A 23299-nucleotide genomic window follows, 5' to 3' on the forward strand; every position below is an offset into this window, starting at 1 on the left:
ATATGGCATGCAATTTGCAATGCTCAAAGTCTGCAATCCAAGCCGGTAATTTTTAAAAAGTTCAGTAATGCCTTGATGGCCTTGAAACTCGACTGAGCATCTGGCCAAGGGCCTAAAATAACGTCCTCCGACAACGGTGCGCTGTCGAGACGCGTAAGGTCCTTGACCAACCTATCACGCTCTTCCACGTACTTAGGGCAGTCACAAAGCACATGACCTATAGTCTCAGTCACATTGCACACCTCACAGTGTGGAGACTCGGTGCGTCGCATGAGGTTACTATGTTACCGAATGAGCTTAAGGCGACCAAAATAGAAGCACATTTCAGGACAGATGAGCCCACGCCGTCATTCTCCTCCTTTCGAAACAGGAGCGTGGCGGGCTCCACAAACGCCGCCACTGAACAGCCAGCCGTTCAGCTGTGGCTTCACAGTGCACTGTCGCAGTCCGACCCAAATCTTGCGCCCTTTGCGACAGCCGATATACGGGCCTGCGATGACCGCCAAGTGCGCGGCGCGCCTTTAATCCCGGCGCACGGGATCGACCGTGCGAAGCCCCGGCAGTTTTCTCCGATCGGTTGGGGACGAGACTCGCTTGAACGGCTTCGAGCAGGTTCGTCGCCAGATGCGCAATTCTTTGCCGCTGAGCTCCGTTCCTCGTAGTGGCATGGAGGCATAGTGGCATATGTATCTCCGAAGGCATGGAAGACGCTGAAAATATTTTTTTTTTCGCGTAAGAAGCAGCTACGCATCTTCTGCATAAAGCAAGCGGATAGCCACCTTTTATGAAGTAACCTTGAAAAAGCAGCAACGCTTGCTGCAATGCCACTGTATCTCATGCCGCATCCATGCTAACGGAAAAAAACTAGCTAGAAGCAACCTTTACATTGATACGCATCCCAGTGATAGGTCGGTAAAACTGAGTGGGAGTCCTTGAAATTCACGCGGTATACTCTAATCTCGCTAACGTTTCATAAAGGTACATAATTTCACATTTGTCCGCGTAAATTAATGCAACTGGCGTGGCTTCTTTTTTTTCCTAACTGCCACGTGAAGGCGAGTAACCATCAGAACTTTACAGCGGCATGACTACCTCTTGTATTTACTTAAGCAGCTTTGATTGGTGTAACCTTCATAATCGACTAATGGTAACCACAGTAAGTATTACAGCGCTGCACAAGAAGTTTCATTACTGAGAAACTGTAAACGTGTACGAATGTCGCTGTGACATGCGCATGCGTGTCACTGATTGTATCCAATGGATCAGATGAAAATGCGACACGGGTGTCCAATGGCGTAGCCAGAATGTAACGCACCAGGTACGTGCCTTCCCCTCCCCTCCCCCCCCCCCCAGCCCCTAAAAAACATTTCTGGCTACGCCACTGCGGGCGGCGTATGCATTTCGCCGCTCGCTTCAGAGCCACTGTCGCTGGTAACTGGTAATTGATGAAACTACCAGTTGCGCTCGTCCTTGTCACTTTTTTAGTGTCCTGTGTCCACTCTTGCGCTAGTCACTCCAGCATGGAATACCGACTAGCCCGGTCACACACCCTGCTTCAGTTGATCGAAGCTCGTATTATGGACTCGTGGCTTGAGGTGGTGAAACATCCCGTTGAAGTGATGCTCTAAATAAAATGCGAGCCTCTCATTTGTGCTTCTCTAACGTGCGCATACATACCTTAGTCAACCAACGTCGTACTCGAAATTGAGAGTAACAGAAATATATTTTCCGTATAAGGTGAGAGTCTCGTTAATGCAACAATGCGTCGCTTCCTTTCTGCAATGCTAAATATCGGTATAGCTAATCGTATGAAGACGACGACTACTGGTGTTTACGATAATCGACTAGTAACATAGCAAACGAATAATATTTGATGCCGGCTAAGTCGCTTCTTTATATATGATGGGTCAGGGAAGCGCAATCCAGGACGGCACAGAACTAGATGGTGCGGTGAAATTAGAAAATTTACAATCACAGCATGGTGTCAGCTTGCGCAAAACAAGGATAAATACAACACAATAATAAGGTCTCGGGGAGACACTTTCGTTCTTGTAATGAATATAAAATTGGATGGTGACGATGATGAGGATAGTAGTATTACGATGACGATTTATTTTTCTGGCGGCCTATTTTACCAGATTTCATCCCCCCCCTTTTTTTTTCTTCAATTTTCTATCTGATTTTTCTTTTTCTGCAAGCAAACCAGTCACAATATTGCTTAAAGAAAAGGTAATAATATCCTTTATCTTAGGCGACGAACAAGTGCACTTAATTCCGTCCCCCACCTCTTAGCTTTTCTTTTGTTTCTTTGTAACCTCTCGTAATGAAGAGCTTCTAGAGACAAGCCGACTAATTGAGAGCATCCTCGTACTCAAGCTGCTTCTGAGGACAGAGGCCAGCTAATTTGTACGGGAGCAAGTTCAGGTCCCGCCACTTCACTGATCTCGACTCTGGTGTTCTTTCGGGAAGCAGCGCGCGTGTCCATGTTTCTCGTCTCTTGTAGCTTTTCTCTGACCGTTGAGCACAGTAAGGCCTGTAGCAGGCAAAAAACCCTGGAGCAGGTAAACACCACACTCCTAAGAAAATATCCCGCGGCGAAGAAACACGTTGATTTAGCTTCTTCTCGGTCACCGAACGTGAAGAGCTGCAAATAAGAAACGGCCAAACTGCTATATTGTTAGTCTCCTTCCTCATATATTTCACTGAGTGGAACATTCTTGCAAACTTGTTCCATTTGTAGCCCATGTAACTTATGTAGGAAGAGATAAATATGTTCCAGTTAATTAATGAAGCCTATGGGGAACGACATTCAGAGCGATGTACAGTAACATTGACAAGAAGCTCGACCGAAGCAATAGCCGGTGCTCAAGGCCATTTGTTTCGTACAAGTTTCACTTAGTGGATCGAACAACTTTATTGCAATAGCAATCGTATGAAACCCCTAGGTAAATTATTTCCGTCGGAATCACTGGGATGTTCCCTATATATTTATTTATATTTATGCTACATGTTTACTTGTTTGCTGCATGTTGTTTGCTACTTCTTTACTAACGACATAGTTACACGGACGAGGTTTCATGGTTTTCTCTTAATTATTGCTCCGAATATTTAACAATGAAAGCGTGCAAACAACAGTCATAAAACATTTGATGCACAACGTGTGCTTTTTATCTTAAAGCTTCTCAGGCAATCGAAAAGTGCAAAGCAATACTAGTGCTCGCAATTTCAAAGTGATGTAATTATCTGCCGATGATCTTTGCGGGCAGCGCAGTGATGCCGGTGCGGCGACATTACTCACCCTACACGGCGTGCTAAAGCATTTAAATGTTCCAGAAATTTTGGCGCCCATGTGTATGTCGCGTCGTCGTGTAGTTAGAACGTCCTCCGAGGAGTTAAATCCCAATACTAGACCTTGCTATTTCTGCCAGTGCTTTGCCGTTGGGGCAGAACTACCATTTTCTTTTCTGTTTTTAAAAATACGTTCTACTTAGCGGTACATATGCGTAACGAGACTAACAATGTAGCTTAAAACGTAACGAAACATACAAGGAATTCAAAAATTCATGACGCATTCGCCGGCCATATGCGATATAGTACATGGGAATCATATCTCACAAAATTTGTTAATTTACGCAATATATTTGTGCTGCTGTAACGTAGACATATCTCAGTTCCCTATGGCCGCATCGCATGGTTGGCTAGCAGACCCATTAATAATGGTTAACGATACCTCTATTTCTTTCCTTTCTTCTTTTTTTCCACATTAAGAGCATAGCGACAAAAAAAAAATAAGACGAAAAAGAACCGTTGTCAGTACGTCTGACAAGTACTTTCTCATAGTCTGTATTTGCACTAACGGTGCTTTGTTCGGTATGCGCTATAGGGCGCGGAAAATTCAATTTAGGCAATTCTCAATCTTAGGTGCACCTATTATTTTGTGTTCAAAGATACCAAGGACTCAATAAAGCGCAAGCAACAATTCACGAGATAAATTTCTGAGGCATTCCACATGCAGTGCATGTCCTTTCTATTGGTTATCTTGCCTTGTCGTTCTTTTTCTGGCAGATTGCGCGCAGCAAATTACATGACCGCGGCTCGCATATAGAAAGTTTTGCATATAGGGTTCAACAAGTAGTGCGCGTTTGTGTTTACAGTAGCCTTTTCACTGTCCCATGTTGTTGCGCCATTTACAATTATCTATCTAAATCAATTCACGCAGTTTTCTACCTTATTATGCGTCAAGTGTTGTTTTACTGGTAGCTGTAACCCAAAGTAGACACACACACGAAAATGAGACAGAAAAAAAGAAGAAAAGGGAAGTAAACGAACGTACAATAAAGGAAAGAGGAGAAAAGAAAAGAAATAAGAACCATAACGAGTACCAGAACCACACAAATATCTAGTCCAGCCATCAATTATGCTAAGACTCTCGAGTGGCTTCAGAGAAACTTGGCGGTCCGTATTGACGAATGAAATCCAGAGTTTGATTAAATCACGTCTAGACGAAAAAAAAAATCGCGATGAAACGGGGCGAACGCCGTCCAAGGTGAACAATTATTGAAAACTGGGCTTTCCCACCACGCACGGGAGCTTCTATTGTTTAGGATCGATGTTTGCGAACAAAGCTAAATGTCTAACGATTATTCGCCCTGGGCGGCGTCTTTGTCGTTCCATCATGTTTCGAAGACTCCCAAGTGAACGATTAATTAGCCAACGCACACGTGTCGCTTATTTTAAGCGGGTCAAGGTGAATCACGCATCGCAAAAAACGGAGCCAGCCGCATGTAAATCGATGATGATGATAATAATAATGATTTACTGGCATCCCCTTCGAAACGGGGCGGCAACAAATAGTCACCTAGCCTGCTTCAGCCAATCAAGTAATCCATGGACATTTATCAGTGTAGATGACCGTCTTCTGAGGGAACAGACAATACTAGAACACCGTCCCCACCGATCATCGGCTCATAAGGCACTGAAGTCACTTTTGTCCTTTCCGAGAACGTCTGGCTTGTGCGAGCGCCTTTGACTCTGTAGTGCTGTTCGTGCACGCCTCTGTACCCCCATCTCTCCCTTCTTTCTATTTCCCTTCTCCCTTCCCCCAGAGCAGGGTAGCCAACCGAACTCTTCATTGGTTAACATCGCTTTCCTTTTACTTCTCTCTCTTATCAGTCTAGCACTTCGTCTGTCTCTAATCTTTTTTTATTTTTCCTTGAAACCTGTATATCTACCTTGTACAATAACCAATGCCTGTAACGGATCCGGTATTATCAATTTCATGCTTGCGTCTTATTTTTTTTTTTAAGCCTCCGCTTGAAGAGAGCGTCATTCGCGTGCTTGCATGTCGCTCTCCTCACATGACATTCGTGTTGTTTTCTCGCACGTTCCCGCAGCGCGACTGCTGAGCTTCGACTTCGGACGTCAACTGTTTCCGCTCTTTGTCGCCGTACAGTGGACTCTCGTTCGCAGTCACGTTACAGTGACTGCTGTTATAAAGACATTCCAGCTGCACTTGCAGCCTATGCGTATGTCATCGTGTCGTTGTAGAAGGGCTGTCCTTGTAGAATGACAACCGGTACAGAAGGGTGAACGTTGACGTGAAATAAGAAAGGCTAACTATCAGACTACGACATGTGTACTTTCTTTCGCGTCGTTTCCTTAAATCTGCGTCCCTGCATGATACGAACGGACTTTAAATTTCGATTGTTGATGTCAGACCTGTCAAGACGACATCAGAAAGGCTGGCTAACGGATGGTAAAATATCTAAATTGTCTTGCGACGTTTACGTTACGCTAGGTTAGGTTACGCTGCATTAAATTAGATGCATGATACAACATCCTGTTTTAATTTGATATCGTTAGTGTTCTGGAGTTTAAAACAAAGTTTGCTTTGATTTTATGCTCTGCCATAACAAGGTTCACAGCTCGTTCTGTCGTCGCTGCCTAAGCTTTTCATATCAGAGCGTACCCGCGCCATTGCGGCGTCGCAGGCGACGATGGAACTAGAGAAAAATAGCGAATTCAACAAATCAGATAACTTTTGGGTGGCTACAGCTTGCACTCCGTTCAAGACGTGTATCCAGCCCTCCTGTGCTGTGAAGCCATATATCGGCCTTCTAAGTCTCTCAACAGACCTTAATGTTGGTCAAGTGACCGTACCGACAGAGCAAATCCTGGCTATGAGCGCGTTAGTCACACGAGTATGGTTATCGCTTTCTCGCTTTCTCTTTTGCGCCATGGCTCTCACACGAAGCATCAAGTCCACGATAGTGCACCGAACGTTGAGCGCGTACGTATAACGAGTTTAGGTGGAATCTTAACGTAACTCATCGCAACTCTACAGAACTTGCCAAAGAGGCCGCGGATGTTGATATCTCCGTTTTCCCTTTCTGCCCAACGAACACTGTTGAAATTCACCCGGTTCTCTTCCTTACAACGTTTTCTACCCAACATGGCAGCCGACGTAGTGGCAGATACGAGAAGAAAAGCTATTGCAGTTCACTCTTATTGAAGAGAGCGCCGAGAAACATGGGAGTGTAAGAAGCCCAGAGTGGCTTAGCAAGATCGAGCTAAAGAACAACAAAAGAGAACGTCAAGGGAAAAAATAGGGACTGAAAGGATGGAGGAGAAATCCGCACAACATGAATGTTTCGTGGGCAAGCGCTCCTCCTACTTGGCGAATGAAGATGGGTTGGCAAAGAGAGAAGGGGGGAAAGTTCGGAAGATCGGAAGAGACGTGTGCACACAAGCGGCGCGAAAGCGAAAGATAAACATGACCAGACATGAGATAGGACATAACGAAAGAAGGAAAGCAAAAACTTGTTACGGGAAAAGAAACATTCATGCCTACCGCGACTTGCCGGAGGCGTCGCTGCGAGCACTGCGGCATGCGGCAGCGCGCGTTTGTTTGTGCGGCGAGGCCCTGGGCGAACCACACGGTCTCCTGGCGCACATAGGTCTCTCCGATAGTATGTTTGTGTACGTGCGTGCGTGCGTGTGCGTACGAGGGAGCCTGTGGCGGAGAAACCGTGGGCCACCTCGTTGGTTTTGTAAGAGGGTCCAGCCCTTTCAGGTGCAGGGAGCGCGCGGGCCAAACCAATCTACTCTGGCCCCCGGCCGGCCGGCCGGCCGGTTTGTCCTGGAGAGGCGACCGATGGAAGGGCGCTCACGCCTTGCGCAAACAGCCGAACCAGCGCCGCTGGACGAGATGGCTGCGCGCACGGCAGCTTCGTTGTCCGCTGCTGATGGCACCGTATTCTTGCTTTCCTTTTGCCATCTCTGCGCCAGGACGCTGCAGTCCATTTCCTCTCGTTTTCGCCCGCGCTCCGCGTCCTCAGTCGCTTCTATCCTTTTCTTTGCCTTTCTTTCATTGCGTCGTGTTTGCGGGTATTACTTATTTCGAACCCAGCTCGCAGTCCGTGAACACCCTCCCCCCCCCACCTCCACTTCTCTTCCCGGCTCCATTACAGAAGCCGTCTTCTGTCCCGTTAGTCTATGGAATATTTTTCCCTAGGGCAGCTCACCTGCAGTGGACAGAACATGCTTGAGAAATACGCGCATCTAGAGTAGTGCCGATGTATAATGTTCTGACTCGTTTCTGTGTGCCAGAGAGTCTTATCTTCGTTTATGTGTATACTCACACTTATTTTCTTTCTTGAATTTGTGCTTCCCTCTTGATACCTTGATATAACGCAAGACGCTCAGAACTGTCACTACCTCGCCGAATGACGCAGGCACGACGAAAGGAAATGGACATGACTTATGGTATTTGCCTCGCTTCTTCGGCGATTTATCGTAATTGAAAAAAAAGAGACCTGATCTCATGAGTAACCAACTCATCGTTCGTACGTTCCATGCAGGGTGTCGCTGCGGGCGCTGCCTCTCGCAAGCTTCTCCCTCCAACAAGCCTTTGTGTGTAGGCGCCTCTGGACATGCACGGGTCAGGGATTTCATTCGTACGAGCACCGACACTTCCCGCGCGCTTTATGTTACAAACCCGGCGTGAAAACTGGTTTGAAGATATACCAAGCGTCGCGTTACCTATGGGCGAACACAGGCTTCACTATAAGGCCCTCTGTCCGTAGCAGTAGCGTCATGTCTGTCATGAGTTTCTTCTTGCGTAAGAGCCTGTCATGTGTCGCTTTTGTTGGAGCAATCTATTTGTAATTCTTCATTTAATTCTTCGTCCGTAGGAGATAAAATAACAAGCATAAGGACATTGCTGAAGCAAAAGCGACACATGACATGTTCTTATGTTAGAGGAAACACACGGCACACATGACACTGTTGCTATGGACGAAGGGCTCTATAATGACGCATGTGTCAGAACACGATTACATATATACGGGAAAAGCATATACGGAAAGAGGACATTTATTATGACGCTGTGATCAATGAAAGCTCCTAAGAGCTTTGCTCCATTAAACGACCGTGTGTTCTACACATGTGCTCGTGTACATAGCTACATAATTTTCTGAAAACAGTCTGTCGTCTTTATCTTTTATGCTCGCTCTCAAAACGCGTTCTGCAACACAGAAAGCTCTCTGGCGTGTTCTAGTTGTAAACAACGTCACAAGATGTCACCACGCCACGGCCGTCTTTTCTAATTCACATCGCCGGTACTATGGTACCACGCTGCTGCGGTAGCGGGAATAGAAACTAAGTCGCAGTGTTTAACGTCCCGAATGTGGAAAGTGGGTTAAACCAGAAAAATAACAGTGCCAAGGGTTACACTGTACAATCAGAACCTTAAAATGAGATCTTTCTGCAGAATTAGAGCAAGGACAGTGCGAAAAGCTCTCTCTCTCTTTCTCTCTCTCTCTCTCATTGAGGAGGAGGGCCCGGGGTCCTCCTTTTTCGTCTTTTGTTTTTTTTTTTTTTAGGAAGAGACACACACATCTCCGCACATACTCTGGTACGGGCCACTACTACCAAGCAGCGCCATCTTCAATACCACTGTCCGTGGCCACGGTGAATGCACAGTGTCGCCGGCCATTTTGATATTGTGAAACGCTGCGGCCCAGCAGAAGCCACCATTAGGCTGCAGACTCTAATCGCCCGCCGTAGCCTGGATTCGGGTTGTTTCACGCTTGGGTCCCGCGTAACTGTGCGTGTGACGTGACCGACAAGCGCACGCATACCGCTACGGCGTCGCCGAGCCGTGCGCGTTGTCGCGACGGGCCAGAAAACTCACGCCGACAAATCAGTGTCGCGAAGCTTCGGCCGCGGCAGCCCCTGCCTTCGCCCGCCATTACACCGTGTCGATCATTGCCCTGTACGCGAAATGAGAAAGTGATGATCTCGTGGCGTGCCACGGCTGCTGTCGGCAGGATCCAGTAACACGGCGGTTCCCGTGGCGAAGCGTATATATACGCGAGAGAATTCATTTCGGCCCGCTCTCTCTCTCTTCTAGTCTGGTGCGGCAAAAAGGCCCGGGCTTGATTAACTCCGGGTTCCATAGGCGTTTCTGCATAAATAATGCTCGATGATTTTGTGCCCGGCGTGTGACAGCCTAGTCTCCGGTTTTGCATCTCTCCAAGAAGACTACGTATTTAAATGAGGCCTGGAAAAATAACGTGTTCGACCAAAAAAAAGCTGGGAGATAGCTGGCGTTAGCCATTACGCGTGTGCGTTCAATAGCCGAGTTCCCGATGGTGTGCAATCGCATCGATTTTCTATTTCCATATCTTATCAGCGACGATCCAACGTTACGCCCGGTCTCGCCGTTTTTATGCGTTTCTTCCACTTCGTCCTTAACAGAAGACTCTCGATGTATTCCTGTCGCCTCATCGTTAGCGAACCAAGTTTCTTCTCGCCACGAAAGTCAAAAAGGACCACTGCCTCTTTATACCTAAGACGCTCTTGCTTTGTTCTTTTTTTTTCATTACGCGACTAAGTCGAGTGACAATTCCTTCTTGAGCTAATTCCGCAATATCCGCAACTTTTGGTCACCCGGGGTCCCGTTTTCTGCGGACCAAAGTGGAAGAAACCCGGTCCATTTGCTTGCCTCCCCGACCGGCATGAGGGGCGCTCACATGGGCCGAAAATCGAATGGTGAGCCCGCGGCTCAGCAGTAGACAATCAAAACATGCGAGTCATAGTGGCGGGCACACATAGGAGCACGTCGTCGCACTTCAAACAAACGCTAAGTCGCGGCGGAGCTCATTCCCGAAAAGAGACGTGGTAATAACAAGCGATGCAGCACCAAGTGACGAAATCCGAACGATATACCCTCGCTGTTTTCCGCATGCTGCGTTCCATATTGCGGCCGCAAAGAACGCCGACGTATACCGGTCTGTTTCGTCAGAGAGATGTTGCTTTGTTCTTGCATAATTGAAGGCGGCAGCGGACACCGTCGGCTGAGGGCGGGGGCGGACGACTGACGTGCGCCGCACCCATCCTGTGACGAGCGCTGCGATCTGTCAGCGCCACATCGGACTCGTGGCACCGCACGCGGCCTGCCACTCGGACGGAGCCCGTGCAGAGTCGTTGTCTCACCACTGTCACCCCACTACGCGAGCTTCGTCATCGTTGCAGGGACCACGGATCGAGGCTATAGGACGGAGTTCATTCATAATTGAGACCGCGGTGCAAAGAAAGAAAGAAAGAAAGAAAGAAAGAAAGAAAGAAAGAAAGAAAGAAAGAAAGAAAGAAAGAAAGAAAGAAAGAAAGAAAGAAAGAAAGAAAGAAAGAAAGAAAGACAATGAAATCCTCGTTTCAATAAACAACGCTGTTCACGTTCAGGTACAGAGGGCGAACGCCCACCCATCAATGTGATTACTGAGAAGAAATCGACGGCAGCGTGAAACCAGAAAAATTAAGGTCTGTTAATCGAGAGAAACACAGTTAGGTGCGTTAAAGCGAACGTCACATTATTTAATTTTTTTTTCTCCCTCTAATGGCACGGTGACTCGTTTTGTGTGAGGGACACTTTAGGGGAAAAGGAAAAAGAAAAGCAACTTGCCGCTTTCGATGTCTGTGTGTAATAAGGTGAGCTGTCTATACTCCACACACACAAGAGTGAGCAAATGATGGCGAATGGGGAATAATGAGCTGTAGGAATATATAAGTACACTGAGAAGGCAAGCGATCAGAAATGCCAATAAAAAACCTTGCAATGGTGACCGGTGAGCTAGGGTACCTTTGCAGGAGCTCCACAATTGAGTCACAAAGAAATTACTTGCAGAAGATGTATAAGGGTTCGCGTAGCTGCGGGAAACTTAAGAAAAGTTACCGGTGCGTTGAGATACGCGAGTCGGAAAAAGATAGAAGGTGCCCTAAAGACCTGCAAATAAAGAACCTGTAGCACAGGTAAGCTTGTGGTATTATACAGTGCCGAAAAAAAAAGGTGATAGCTTCTACTGCGTATTCGCAGGTAAAGCGTTATCCCTGTACAAATATCAGAAATTGATACTTTTCGGCACACAAGTTTGGGCTGCTTCGAGATAACTTATGAAAGAGAAGTGCAGCCACCCTATGGAAGTGAATGTTGAATTAAGCCTCAAATGGATCCAATGCGTGACCACTCATCTGCAGTAAGAGCTACATGCCCGAGCGCGGATCGAACTCATGGGGAACAATATAGTTATGAGCGAGGGTAAGAAACAGTTTAGGAAATGACAAAATAGTGACACATTTGTGAGAAACATATAACTTAGTGCGAGGTTGTTTTTGTGTACGCGTAAGGGTTATCGTCGCCAAATTCGACGAAACCACCGACAAGAAGCGGGCTCCCTCGATCTCCTTGCCATTGGAGCACGCTTTAACGTGTACGCTGCCAACGAAGACCTGAAAGCAGTACTACCTACGACAACTTTGTCTCCTTCGTATTCTGCTGTAGTAGTACGAGCGTTTCAGTACGTTAGAAACATGCATGCGCCGGAATTTCTTGCTGCCACTGCCTTTAGAAGACCGTGGAGGAAGCCCACAGAACGTTGCAGCGCACCTACTGTTACTCCATGCAGCATTGTAACCTGTTCTCGGAATGGCCTGAAAGCAAAATATTGCTTTCGAGAAGAGCACGGTACCCAAAACCACGTTCAACACTGAGTGAGCTTTGAGAGTACCGCACGGATCCATTATTCGACGAGTCAATAATTAGGCAACTTGGCGAGTTCTCTTCGTGGAAAAAACAAAAAGAAAACGCATGCAGATGACAACACGAAGAGAAGCAAAAACCCACGCACACTACGCGGTGCATGTACTTTGACTCCATCTTCTTGTGGCTGTCTGTTGGTCCTGCTTATTCCTTTTTCTTTCTTTATCGATGAGATGATACATTCTGACTACGGTAGCTCTATAAAGGTAAACGGTTTGACATCACTGTCCGGAAACTTCGAAACAGAAGATAAATGTGCATCGTTTCCGATAATATTTGTTGGGTGTAAACATTGCGTTGATCGAAGTGAGGCATGTGAATTCGTAGATGCACAAAAATGTTAAAGTGTAATTCATTAATAAACATAAGTAATAGTGAAAAGAGCGTGGAACTAAAGTGAACTGACACGCAGCTCATCTGAAGACGCGCATCACATTTAAAAAATATGCATGCCTCCATTATTATGGGTAAACCGCGAAAGAAGCACCCCTTGCGAAACAGTATTTCCCATTTGGTCAGGCAAGTTATGTACACTGTTCATTTATATTGCTACACTACGCCCATTTTGAAGGGAATTATTTGGAGAAGATAAGAACGAACGCATGGACACGTGCTCACGCCACTAATTTGAACGCACAAAAATCGCAGCACAGGCACCTTCGTTCAATAAACATATCCCGACAGACCAGGCTATAAAAACGAGGCGGTGCTGACATGTTCCGAAACACGTTGGAGGAATTGTACCTCCTTCCAGCGACGCTCTTATCAATGTTACTCACTATACTTTATAAGCTGTCATCTCTTAAGAAGCCTGAGTGGTATGAGAGACGTACTCTGACTGGCGTTCTTGTGGTGCCTGTCGCCAAGGCTATCTGAGTAAAATACTGCGTTAAAGCTAGAGAATCGCACAACATCTGTGCAGTGGCTGTGGAATAGAAGCAGCTGAGGGACGTTTGGGTATAAGTGCGAACGGACAATAATGAAGGCTGGAAATGAAGCTACATCAACGAACAGGCATCATGTTTCGTTCTTTATTTCTTGGTGCTTGACTTCTAATCTTTCTTTCTTTCTTTCTTTCTTTCTTTCTTTCTTTCTTTCTTTCTTTCTTTCTTTCTTTCTTTCTTTCTTTCTTTCTTTCTTTCTTTCTTTCTTTCTTTCTTTCTTTCTTTCTTTCTTTCTTTTGTAAAAACTACAACTAATGACACACAGTGTATTGACGCTCGCGAGGGACGTCCATCAAACGTCCTTGCGGTAGATGGTGTTGGGAGTGTCCTCTGAAACGTTTGGAGTGACACTTCAAACGGTAACCTAAGCGACAGGTACAGAGAGCACGTTTGTGCAATCGCAAGCACTTTTCTCGACTGCAGATGGGGGATTTTAGCAGACTAACGGGACTTGGCGCGGCCAATCGGAGGCTTTGTTTCCAGACCTGGAGCAACTGCGCCAGAAATCAATTGCGCACAATCCGCAGACGCGTTCGCCATTTGCGTAAATGTGTCTTGCGCAAGCACGGCTCACAGAACGGACGGTAAAAAAAAAAAAGAAAACGTGCCGCAGTTCACTAGAAAGGAAGTCCAGAAGTTCGCTCGGGCATTTCTCCAAGAGTCTTTACTTATCCTGACAATAAATACAAAGAATTTCCAGGGGTCTGAATTCTGTAGCCACAGGAATGAGACCAACTAAACTAAAATTGAGTGTCATTACTGCAAGAATAATTCGACATTTGCGCTAAGTGCGTAACTCACGGTGCCATATCTACAGTACAGGTTACTGTACTTGATGCGATGTCATCTAGCCTTTCAGCCTATCGTCTATATGCAAGACACTGACACTGAATTCAGTTATTTTGAACTCAAGCGACAGACTGATGTGATAGCAGGTATTGCATTAGGCATACTTCAGGCTGCTCCTCCATTTCCGTATGTTAAGCAGCACTACACATTATATATATATATATATATATATATATATATATATATATATATATATATATATATATATATATATATATATATATATATTGTAATAGCGACTAACCTGTCAGTATGTCCTTTAACGAGACACTAAAGACAAAAATAAGTTGCATTAGTAAAGTACCCTAGTAAAGTAAGTGTCAAAATGAAATTAAAAGACCCTTAATATTTTAACAAAAGCGTCTTAGCCTCATTTCTCATATCCCACTGTCTAATGTGCCAAAAACCACGTAACTTCTCTGCAACTGCTAATACGCTTGATTTACAAGTCTACAAGACATCTCAGTTAAGCAACATGCTGGTATGGCCTGTACACCCGGGCAGCTCTTAGCAAAAAAACAACACATAGCGCGCGGTTCGTAACTGCCGGAAATCGTATTATCAAAATGGTATTGATCATGCACGTGTTGCTTTAATTGTAAAGGAAATCAAGACTACTGGAGGTCATGTTAGGAAAAGAAGAATGAGACTGTGCCAACTTGCTCGTTTTTCGCCTAAGCGGTTCGCTGAAACGTAACTTCCCAGTAACCATGTCGCGCTCGATTACGCGAAAGTTTATCGAGAAGCATTTTAAGCACAGGCACCAAGATCTTAGCGATTACTTGAATATTGCCGGTTTCGTTCCAACTTGGATCTTGAAACAGTAACAACAGGTGGACTTCAACGACGTCATGGTCGCATTGCCAGAAGTTAAGCATGCAGTAAACGAAGGAGCAAATCAAACAATCAAATGTTCAACTATAAATCGTTGTTAATTTTGGTTTTCGTATCTCTCAGCGATTACAGTGTCGGTCAGTTCTTCATTTCTTCTTGCCGGAAAGTAAATGTAATCCAAAGTTTCGCATTGAAGTTATTTATCTGTAAATGTTTCTTCTCTGCGTTGCTTACAAGCAATAGAAGAAGCCTGACTTCAATAAGCAAAAATGTGAATTTTATTTTATGCCAGTAAATTTCTACATGTTCCCATAAATTACATTTTCGCCTCTTTCTCGTCAGCAAGCATATATTTTCACTTCTGCCTTCCTGTTTATTGCTTTCATTGCGATTTGTTTTCCTCTCGGTGTCCATATCTTGTTAAAAGCACATGGTTTGGCCGGATATAGAGAGAAATTGAAAGGAAAAGCAGTAAGACTTGAAGCTTAGAACGACAGAAAGCTGAGCTAGTTGGTAAGGATTCATTATGCAAAAAAGAGGTGAGACGTGCAGACAGAATACAAGAGTAGAGAAGTGCACAACAAGAACGCCGGCGTTCGTGTTGTGCACTTCTCTACTCTTGCGTCCCGTCTGCACGCCTCACCTCTTTCTTTTTTTTTTCAGAAAGATTTATCTTGGCTCGAGTACAGCTTTTTCCCCAAAAAATAGAATTCACGTACCTTACTTCGTGCACCAGTGATAGCGCATTCCCATTTACCTTCACAGTCTAACTTGTTGCTCAAAGTTTTTCTATCACGAGCGGAAAGCCTATATCTAGGTATTATTGAGTTCTTGCTTAAATACATTTAATATTCCTCAACAGCGTACCGTGTTAGACGTTCTCTGACTTGTCCCGATGGTGTGTTTCCATTTTCAGCGTTCAACATACGTACTTGTTTCAAAGTTGTCATTTATTACGTACTGAGCACAGTCGCTCATTTCTTCATTACCTGAAAACGTGACAACGCGTACAATATCAGCCGCACGCTGAAAAAAAAGATCACCCGGGCCAGGACTGAAACCCAAGCCCAGCCCCCGACAGCTATGACATGGCCTCCAAGATCTCTGATGCAGCCCGTTGCTTGCAACCGCAGATGATGGATACCCATATCAGTGTATATGGGTCGCTCGCTAGATGTTACCGTGAGAGACGGCTCAAATGTACTAATACGTCAGACGGCTCAAATGAACTAAAGAGCATCCAGGATGCACCTCGCCATCGTCGCCACAGCTTTAGCGATGGATTTTAGAAATTAAGGAATTAGGAATAAGCCAAGGCAACGTGAATAAAATAAACCTGAGAAGAGAATTTCGCTAAGGTCTACAGTTCGCTAAAATTTTACGCAGATAGAAAACTGTTTTGTTGTACCGTGTAGAGCTTCGTATAATTTCAATTATTAACACTCACAGATCATCCAAACTTGTCTTTGTATCTATTGATCCTTTCGTCTTTGTTGTTTTGTTCTTGCAATGTTTTACCCTCCAAATTTTTCTCTACTCCGATGTGACCAAACATGTGATCATGCATTCATACCATCACTTACTTTACGAATGCGGATAGCTTTAAGGAAAAGAAATACGGCTTAGCAATCCTTCTCGACTGTGACTTCTCATCTCGCTACGCTGGAAATTCATTTTATAGTATAAGCTGACATTACACGAGTGGTCCCCCTCCCCCCTTTCGACATTATATCTTAAAGGGACACTAAAGGCAACTATTTACTCATGCTAAAGTAATAGATTAGCACTCCAGAATCTCTAAGGCGCCAAAGCCTTAGTAATCGAGAATTTGAGGTAAATACATCACTCGATTAGATACTCCCCCGGGACACTCAAGTACTTGCCCGATGACGAAGGCACTCCTCATTTATATTCTTTTACTGGCACTCAACCAGTCGTTATAAAAAACATCGTTGCATCGCAATATGATACGAAGGAAAATACAACTTGTCCAGTTCTATTTCATTCTTTAGAAAAAAGAACTGACTGACATTAGCCTTGAAAACGACGCGGGCGACCAAAGGGTTTCGTTTTCGCTCGACTCTGCGCCGCCCGCGCTTCTCTGTAGTTTCGTCATCGCCTAGTGCTGCGGTGGTTCTTTCTGGCGCGCGAAAACTCTCGAAAACTGCGAGGAGCAGAGAATGCCACTTCCACGTGATGTCGCGGGATGCCCGAACGGTCCACGCCACTTGACCAAAAAAGCAGCTGCAGCGGCGAATCCACCGCATTGTCGTGGCTCGGTTTCTCCTCCGTGACCGGGCGCTTGCTTTTTGCGCAAGACACCATACCGCCGACTTTCCTTGGCACGAAACGAACGTTGCGAGGTTTCTGAAGTAATACTTAAGCAGTCCACGTCGATTTAGTATTTGCCTTTAGCGTCCCTTTAGGATTATGCAGTCAAATTAAAAAAGATGAAATTAATACAAAGTAATGATCAGGGCTGTTAGGAACATCCTGAAGAAAAGTTAGCGCAGCAACTGCAAGAAAATGCTCTAGAGAAATAAACTGCGATGCGTAATTCAATCGTGATAATCTATCCAATCTTGTTCCGTTCAAAATTGATGCAAGAACTTGGTGACCTGAGCATGGCCTGAAGCATGATCAACATTTTTCTTGTATGTCTATATGAGCAAACTTGAAAATTCGTTCCATTTGTAGTTTTAGTGGTATCGTTGTTTATATCGAGTAGCATTTCAGCTTCATCACTATTAAGGCAGTTGATATAAAGTAGATATTCGCACGTTTTACAAGTATATTTTCCTTACATTCTGCGCCCCCAATAGTCCCCAAGTGCACTAAACATGCGAACGGCATGGTCTTGTAAAGAAAAAAAAAAGCTAAGCAAATTTCCAGTCTTCTCAATACTTTTTAGTACAAAACGTTAACGTGGTTAGAGAAGCCAGATGACGAACCACGTCATATGCTGCCTGCGAGCAGCAGACCAAACGAAATATATACCAATAGGCCTGCGTGCGCACAGCCAAATAACATGGTACAATAAGAGCACCATTCCACAGGCTTCTCCTTTTATCGTCTACTGCGCATAAATCTGTGAATATTACTTCAACGAAATGCTTGAAAAGCTGTCATTTATTGTCAGCTGTTATTTAAAAATAATATTTAAAAAATGTATGCAGTGTCACGTGATGAGCAGTGCCACTCTACAGTGACGTCGATTTACATTGAACATTTCTTCGAATTATTGAGCACAAGCATGGCTTAGTGCGCACTATACAAGTGAAGCATGCTTGAAAATAGGATGTAGCAACGTTCGAGCTGCTTTGAGTTCGACCTGCACTGGCTCAAATACGCTAGAAAATGCCCATGTGACAGGAGTATTAGCTTGAGACCCGCTGATCGAGTTGTCGAATAGGACATGCTTGAATTTTCCCCCAAATGTATCGTTCCAGCGGCGCCGCAGAGACTATCCAAATGCCAAAATGAGTTCGGCTGTCGCCAGGTCAAGAAACGCGGCTTTGTCAGTATTGGTTTCACACTCAAAGTGTAAGAAAGGGAAAGCGCTCAGTTGACGCAGCATGACATCGTTTGATTTGCCGAACGGTTACACCATTTCTGTATGACGAGCGACGATGTTCGAACAGGTTCGCTGTAAGCACGCGTACTCGCACGTCAACAGCGAACGCACCAGGCAGTACGTACGAACCGTAGCAAAAGCACGTGACGTCGCGCGCCCACCGTGTACGCCCCCGTTCAGCTGGCTCGCTCACCTCGGACCGGTGACCGCGGAGGTTGTAGTTTGTTCGCTGAGGGTGCTCGGCCGTCTTGCGGCAATGGCATGTGGTGAAGGTGACGCCCACGATGCCGCGCGCGTTGCCGGACGCCAACCAGCCGTCCTGGTAGTAGTTGACGCGGTTCAGTCGCCAGCCGTCCTCCTCGGGCAGCTCGTCGGGCACCTTGCCCATCCACGTGAGCGACAGCACCGAGCAGTCGGTGCGCGACGACCAGCTCCGCTCGAAGTGCAGGTGCATCGCGACCACCTTCTTCCCGCTCGCTTTTACTCGTCGCACGGCCCCTCAACAACCGCGGCCGGCCGTCTTTCTTCTCCGAGCCGTATTGATCGCCGCCACCACTCGCCGGGTCGTCGGCAGCACGCTAGCCCGCGACGACGAATGCGGCGAGGTTGGCCCGCTCCGCCACCAGTGCCGCCGCCAAGTCAGGAGGAGACACGCCGGCGGTCGCGTTTCCCCCATCGGGGAACCCCCGGCCGATGTCGCGCAGGGAAGAGACCCGGAAGCGCCACGGACGCTCTCACACACGCGCGCACGCCTTCCCGAGTAACGCACGGAATCACTCTGCCCCCCTCTGACCACGTTCACGTCGTCACGCACTATCCCCCAGTCAGAAGCGGTAGTGAAGAAGTCAGCTTGGCCTAGACGCACGACGGCGACTACGGAGCGCGCGGAGTAGGCTCTTGCGCTGGACGGTGGCGGTAGCGACTTGACCGACCGAGTCGGACGTCATGGTGTCGTCTGAGAACGCAGGGCGGGGCCGGATCGAGAAGCAGCGGGTTGGGTTGTGGTCGTTGTTGTAGTCATTTCGTGCGCGGGGTGTGCCGCCGCGAGCGCTTGCCGCCGGGCCGCATCCCGAGCCAGCGCGACACCGCGCGAGTGGGTGCTGGGCTGCTCGCTTCCCTTATTGGAGAAGGAGTGCGCAGCAGCCGTGAGGGAGGGTCGCGGTGAGCGCGCCTGTGAGAATCCGAAAATCGAAACCGCGCACGTGTCGCCCTCCGACGGTGCAGGAACAGACACTCTTGTGCGAGTGACGTACTTGCGTTACACTATTAAAGGCTTACGTGCCCTACACTCTACACAGGCACTGCTTCGTAGTCAGAATTATTCTCTAACTGCTTTCGCACTTCTTTATTCATCGGTTAATGTACACGTGTAGTGAAAGCTTTTGGGCATCATTACAATAAAATGAGCGGTCATCAGTGTTTACTAGCAACATAAAAGATATCTGAACGACCAAAAGGATTGAAAGCTCGGTGCACAGATCAGATCAAGCGACAATGTGTGTGCTGCTTTAACGAGACAGAAAGATTAATTATCAGAAAACGAAACTGAAGCTTTTCGCGAGCAAGTAGGTGGCACTGCGGTCGACAGGTGGCTGCTGCCAGCATGGCGGCGTTGGTAGTGGTCAGTCGGTGCTACTCTGCCGGTAGTTTAACGATTAATTCGATCTTACGGCCCCGGGGCACTAATTCTATTAACGTATGGCGTAGGTATCTAAACGTTTCATCAAACAAGCTCTCATACCCACCAGCGGTACGGTTGATTTGTCCCAAAAAGCTGGTAAGTTGTGATCTCCGTTCGACTCAATGACTTGGATAGGTCATTCAAAACGTTGCAAGGTGCTCGCATTCTGATGGCAGCTGCTTTCGTTATCTATGTCAACGCCCAAAAAGGATCGAGTGATGACGATTAGTGTATTTATTGCACGTTATGGCTTTTTGTGTGCTTGCGTTTTATTTGGGTCCTCGTTCACAGTCTAATCTCTCTCTCGTAATAACGGAATCTCTTCTGTGTATCTAACGTGTCTGTTCTTTCTCCGTTCTTCTTCTGTGCACCTTCTGTGTGTCATGGCAGTTTCCAAGTCGTCATCATGATAACCCTCTGCTGAAACAATTGCCGCACATTAAGGTAAAACCCAAGTACGTGTAGTAGAGTTTATTATTTTCTTGATAAACGTAGAACTGCATTAATAGTAGCTACTGCGGAATGTAACGAGAGCAACAAGTACAGCGCTTGTAATTGCCACTTGACGTTTTTTGCTTCGCCATCTAGTTGAGTTGTGTATTTGTTGTCCCAACTGCGCACAGCTTCTTCAGAGAAACGTGCAACTAGGCAAGCCGAGGAAATGCTTCCACCCCGGAGCTTCGACGCTATTGCCCGCTCAGATCGGCGTCTCTTTAGAAACTGTCAGCAACTGGTCCATCATCAAACAGATGTTTGTTTACCTCTGGCCAAAGGACAAGCCGGAGATCCGAAAACGAGTCATCGTAGCCTTGGGTATATTAATCTTGGCTAAGGTACGTCATTCCTTTTATTTCTCGATATAAAACGGCTTCTGATGGCTTGTGTCTAACACTAATTCGCTTAAATATGTTTTTGTTGCTGCTTATTTTCGTAATACAGTTAGTTTTGTCTTGGGAAGTCATAGCAACACCTATCAATGCTATGCAAATGGTACTGGACGTTTGCGTCATTCTGGAAAGCATGGGACGTCTACTTCCAGTGGTGTTGAATGGCTGTCTGAATTACAGGAAACTATGTCCTACAACGCCTTCTTCTCCTTTTTTTTTCTTTTTTAATGTGAGGATAGTGTTCAAATTTAGAAAAATAATTTCAAGCAGCACTACAGATAAAACATGTGTTTGCAATGGTGTCATGACATTGAATGAGAAAATCATCAGATATCAAGCTTGTATTAATTTGCAGTAACTACTACCATTTATTTTTATTTTTTTCTTCTAGGTGATCAATATCGAAGTGCCATTTATCTTCAAAGCTGCTATTGATTACCTCAATGAACAAACGGGGAGTCATCTTTCTCTCGAAGATGCATCAAGCACTCTAACGTCAGCAGCTTTTGCAATTCTTGTTGGCTGTAAGTTTTAATTTTGCTTAATGTCAAAGTGCCGTAGTCGGTTGCAGTATATGAATTCAAGGGATCATGCAATTCCTTGAAATCTGACTGTCAAGAAAATTTCGTACTATGAAGATGGTCTTTTTAATATTATCTTTCTTGGCACACTTATATCCTCTCCACATTGTGCCACATACTTTGGAGCTGTAATCTCAGCAGAGTCAAAACTAAAAAACAATCTGTTTTGAACACCTACTACACATTTTCAGATGGTCTGGCAAGGGCTGGTGCATCAGGATTCAATGAGCTCAGAAATGCTGTGTTCGCCAAGGTGGCCCATCATTCAATACGAGAGGTAGCTCGACGACTCTTCATGCATCTCCACCAAATGGACCTGAACTTCCACCTGTCTCGGCAGACAGGCGCCCTCTCCAAAGCCATCGACCGTGGGACGAGGTATGGTGTTCAGCAAACAGGTGCATTGCAGAAAGCTCTGGCATGATGACAGGGAACTTTTGGACTGGTTACTGTACAGTTAGATGTAGAAGGATGACGAGTGTATATATACAGAAACTTGTAGGAGAGCTTTATTTTACCAAGTGTAGCATGAACTTACATTTGGAATTAAATTGTTTATTTAAAAAAGGGGATGCAGTTTAGTCTGCATAGAGGCATACTTTTACTACATGGAAGCAGCGACCTCTGTGCTGTACTTGCTAAAGTAATTGCTGAAAATGTGATGGCAGCAATGAAGAGCATAAGTGTGCCTCACGTGGCGAATGCTAGCCAGTGCTTGTTCTATTGCTTGAGCTGCTGTCTGCTGCTATGTTCCTTATTCCTTGTCTTTAATAAATCATCGGCAGCCACCAGCAGCTGTGTAGATGCTGCAATATTTTTCTTGTATTTCCTAATCAAAGGAACTTTATTCCATCTTACTGTTTCTCCACTTTCCAGAGGCATCAACTTTGTCCTTTCTGCATTGCTGTTCAACATTGTGCCAACCATCTTTGAAGTGACACTCGTTAGCTCTGTATTGGTAAGCATTGTGGTACCATTTTTACTACTCCTGAGAAATGGGGATCCGTGTTTTGTTTTCACAGCGTACCACCACTTCTGAAATAAATTGACAGTAGGCAACCAAAAAATCTAACTGTTGAGAGCTTTCTGGAAGCAAATGCTCAAGCTCAGTACGACGAGGAGAATACAATTAATTCATCGTGAAAGATGTCTATCACCAGTCCTTGGCTGTACACTACAAATTTCCCAATGGCAGGGTTCTGCTTTTATTTTTGCTTGAGGGCCTCTGTAGGTTAAAGAACCAAATTCGGAGTCATCGGTCAGTATGACGTAGATACATATTTGCATACAAAACAAGGAGTTATGAATTGAGGTACACAAAACTATCAAGGATACGCTCGTCTACTTGATTCTAATGGTACAACTTTTCCTTGCTCATTTACAAAGGTCGCAGTTCTTGCAACTAAGAAAAGCAGTTACTTTCACTAATGATTGCACAGTGAAATGAGAAATGGTGGCCATGTTCATGGCCTTTATTGTTTGCTTCCTTCAACTTTAGATAGGCACAATCAGTATATGGGGTAGAGACGCAGTGTCACTAAAAAAACAGCATTGGAAGCAAACACTTGTTTGTTGAATATAATACTTGGTACAAACGATGCATATTTTTTCAGAAAAGTTGACTCACTTATGTTTATCAGTGGCTATGACGTGCTGCTTTTGAGCATAAGTTCACAGATACTATTCCCATCTGCAGCAGCCAGATTCCAGTTGGTGTAGAATGCGAAAGTGCTCATGCGTTGAAGTAGTGGCACATGCTAGAGAGCTAGCACCCAGTCCTAACAGCCGTGACTGTCAATACTGATGTCAAGCCTTTCACATTAATGCTACTTGTAGCCAACACCCTGCATGC

The 23299-nt window shown here is 45.6% G+C and overlaps 2 protein-coding genes across 4 annotated transcripts in view; one reads left to right on the plus strand and one right to left on the minus strand.

The window, feature by feature from the left end:
* Tusp (WD40 superfamily protein Tusp) overlaps positions 1 to 19601 on the minus strand; it is a 201913-nt gene extending 182312 nt beyond the window's left edge. The window contains exon 1 of the mRNA XM_065437783.2: positions 18492 to 19601. Within this exon, the coding sequence (XP_065293855.1) occupies positions 18492 to 18752 (261 nt within the window). The 5' untranslated portion in view covers positions 18753 to 19601. The remainder of the gene's footprint in view (positions 1 to 18491) is intronic.
* A 274-nt stretch (positions 19602 to 19875) lies between these two features.
* Positions 19876 to 23299, plus strand: part of ABCB7 (ATP binding cassette subfamily B member 7) — a 37785-nt gene continuing 34361 nt past the window's right edge. The window contains exons 1-6 of one of the 3 annotated variants that reach the window (XM_065437722.2): positions 19876 to 20075; positions 20370 to 20423; positions 20603 to 20812; positions 21258 to 21390; positions 21639 to 21825; positions 22324 to 22405. In XM_065437722.2, coding sequence (XP_065293794.2) covers positions 19902 to 20075; positions 20370 to 20423; positions 20603 to 20812; positions 21258 to 21390; positions 21639 to 21825; positions 22324 to 22405 — 840 coding nt within the window. In that variant the 5' untranslated portion in view covers positions 19876 to 19901. Of the gene's footprint in view, positions 20076 to 20369; positions 20435 to 20602; positions 20813 to 21257; positions 21391 to 21638; positions 21826 to 22323; positions 22406 to 23299 lie in introns of all 3 variants that reach the window. The other 2 variants (XM_065437724.2, XM_065437723.2) reach the window with 2 other exon arrangements.

The sequence above is a fragment of the Dermacentor albipictus genome, chromosome 5 (genome assembly GCF_038994185.2).
Source record: "Dermacentor albipictus isolate Rhodes 1998 colony chromosome 5, USDA_Dalb.pri_finalv2, whole genome shotgun sequence".
Classification (NCBI taxonomy): Eukaryota; Metazoa; Arthropoda; class Arachnida; order Ixodida; family Ixodidae; genus Dermacentor; species Dermacentor albipictus.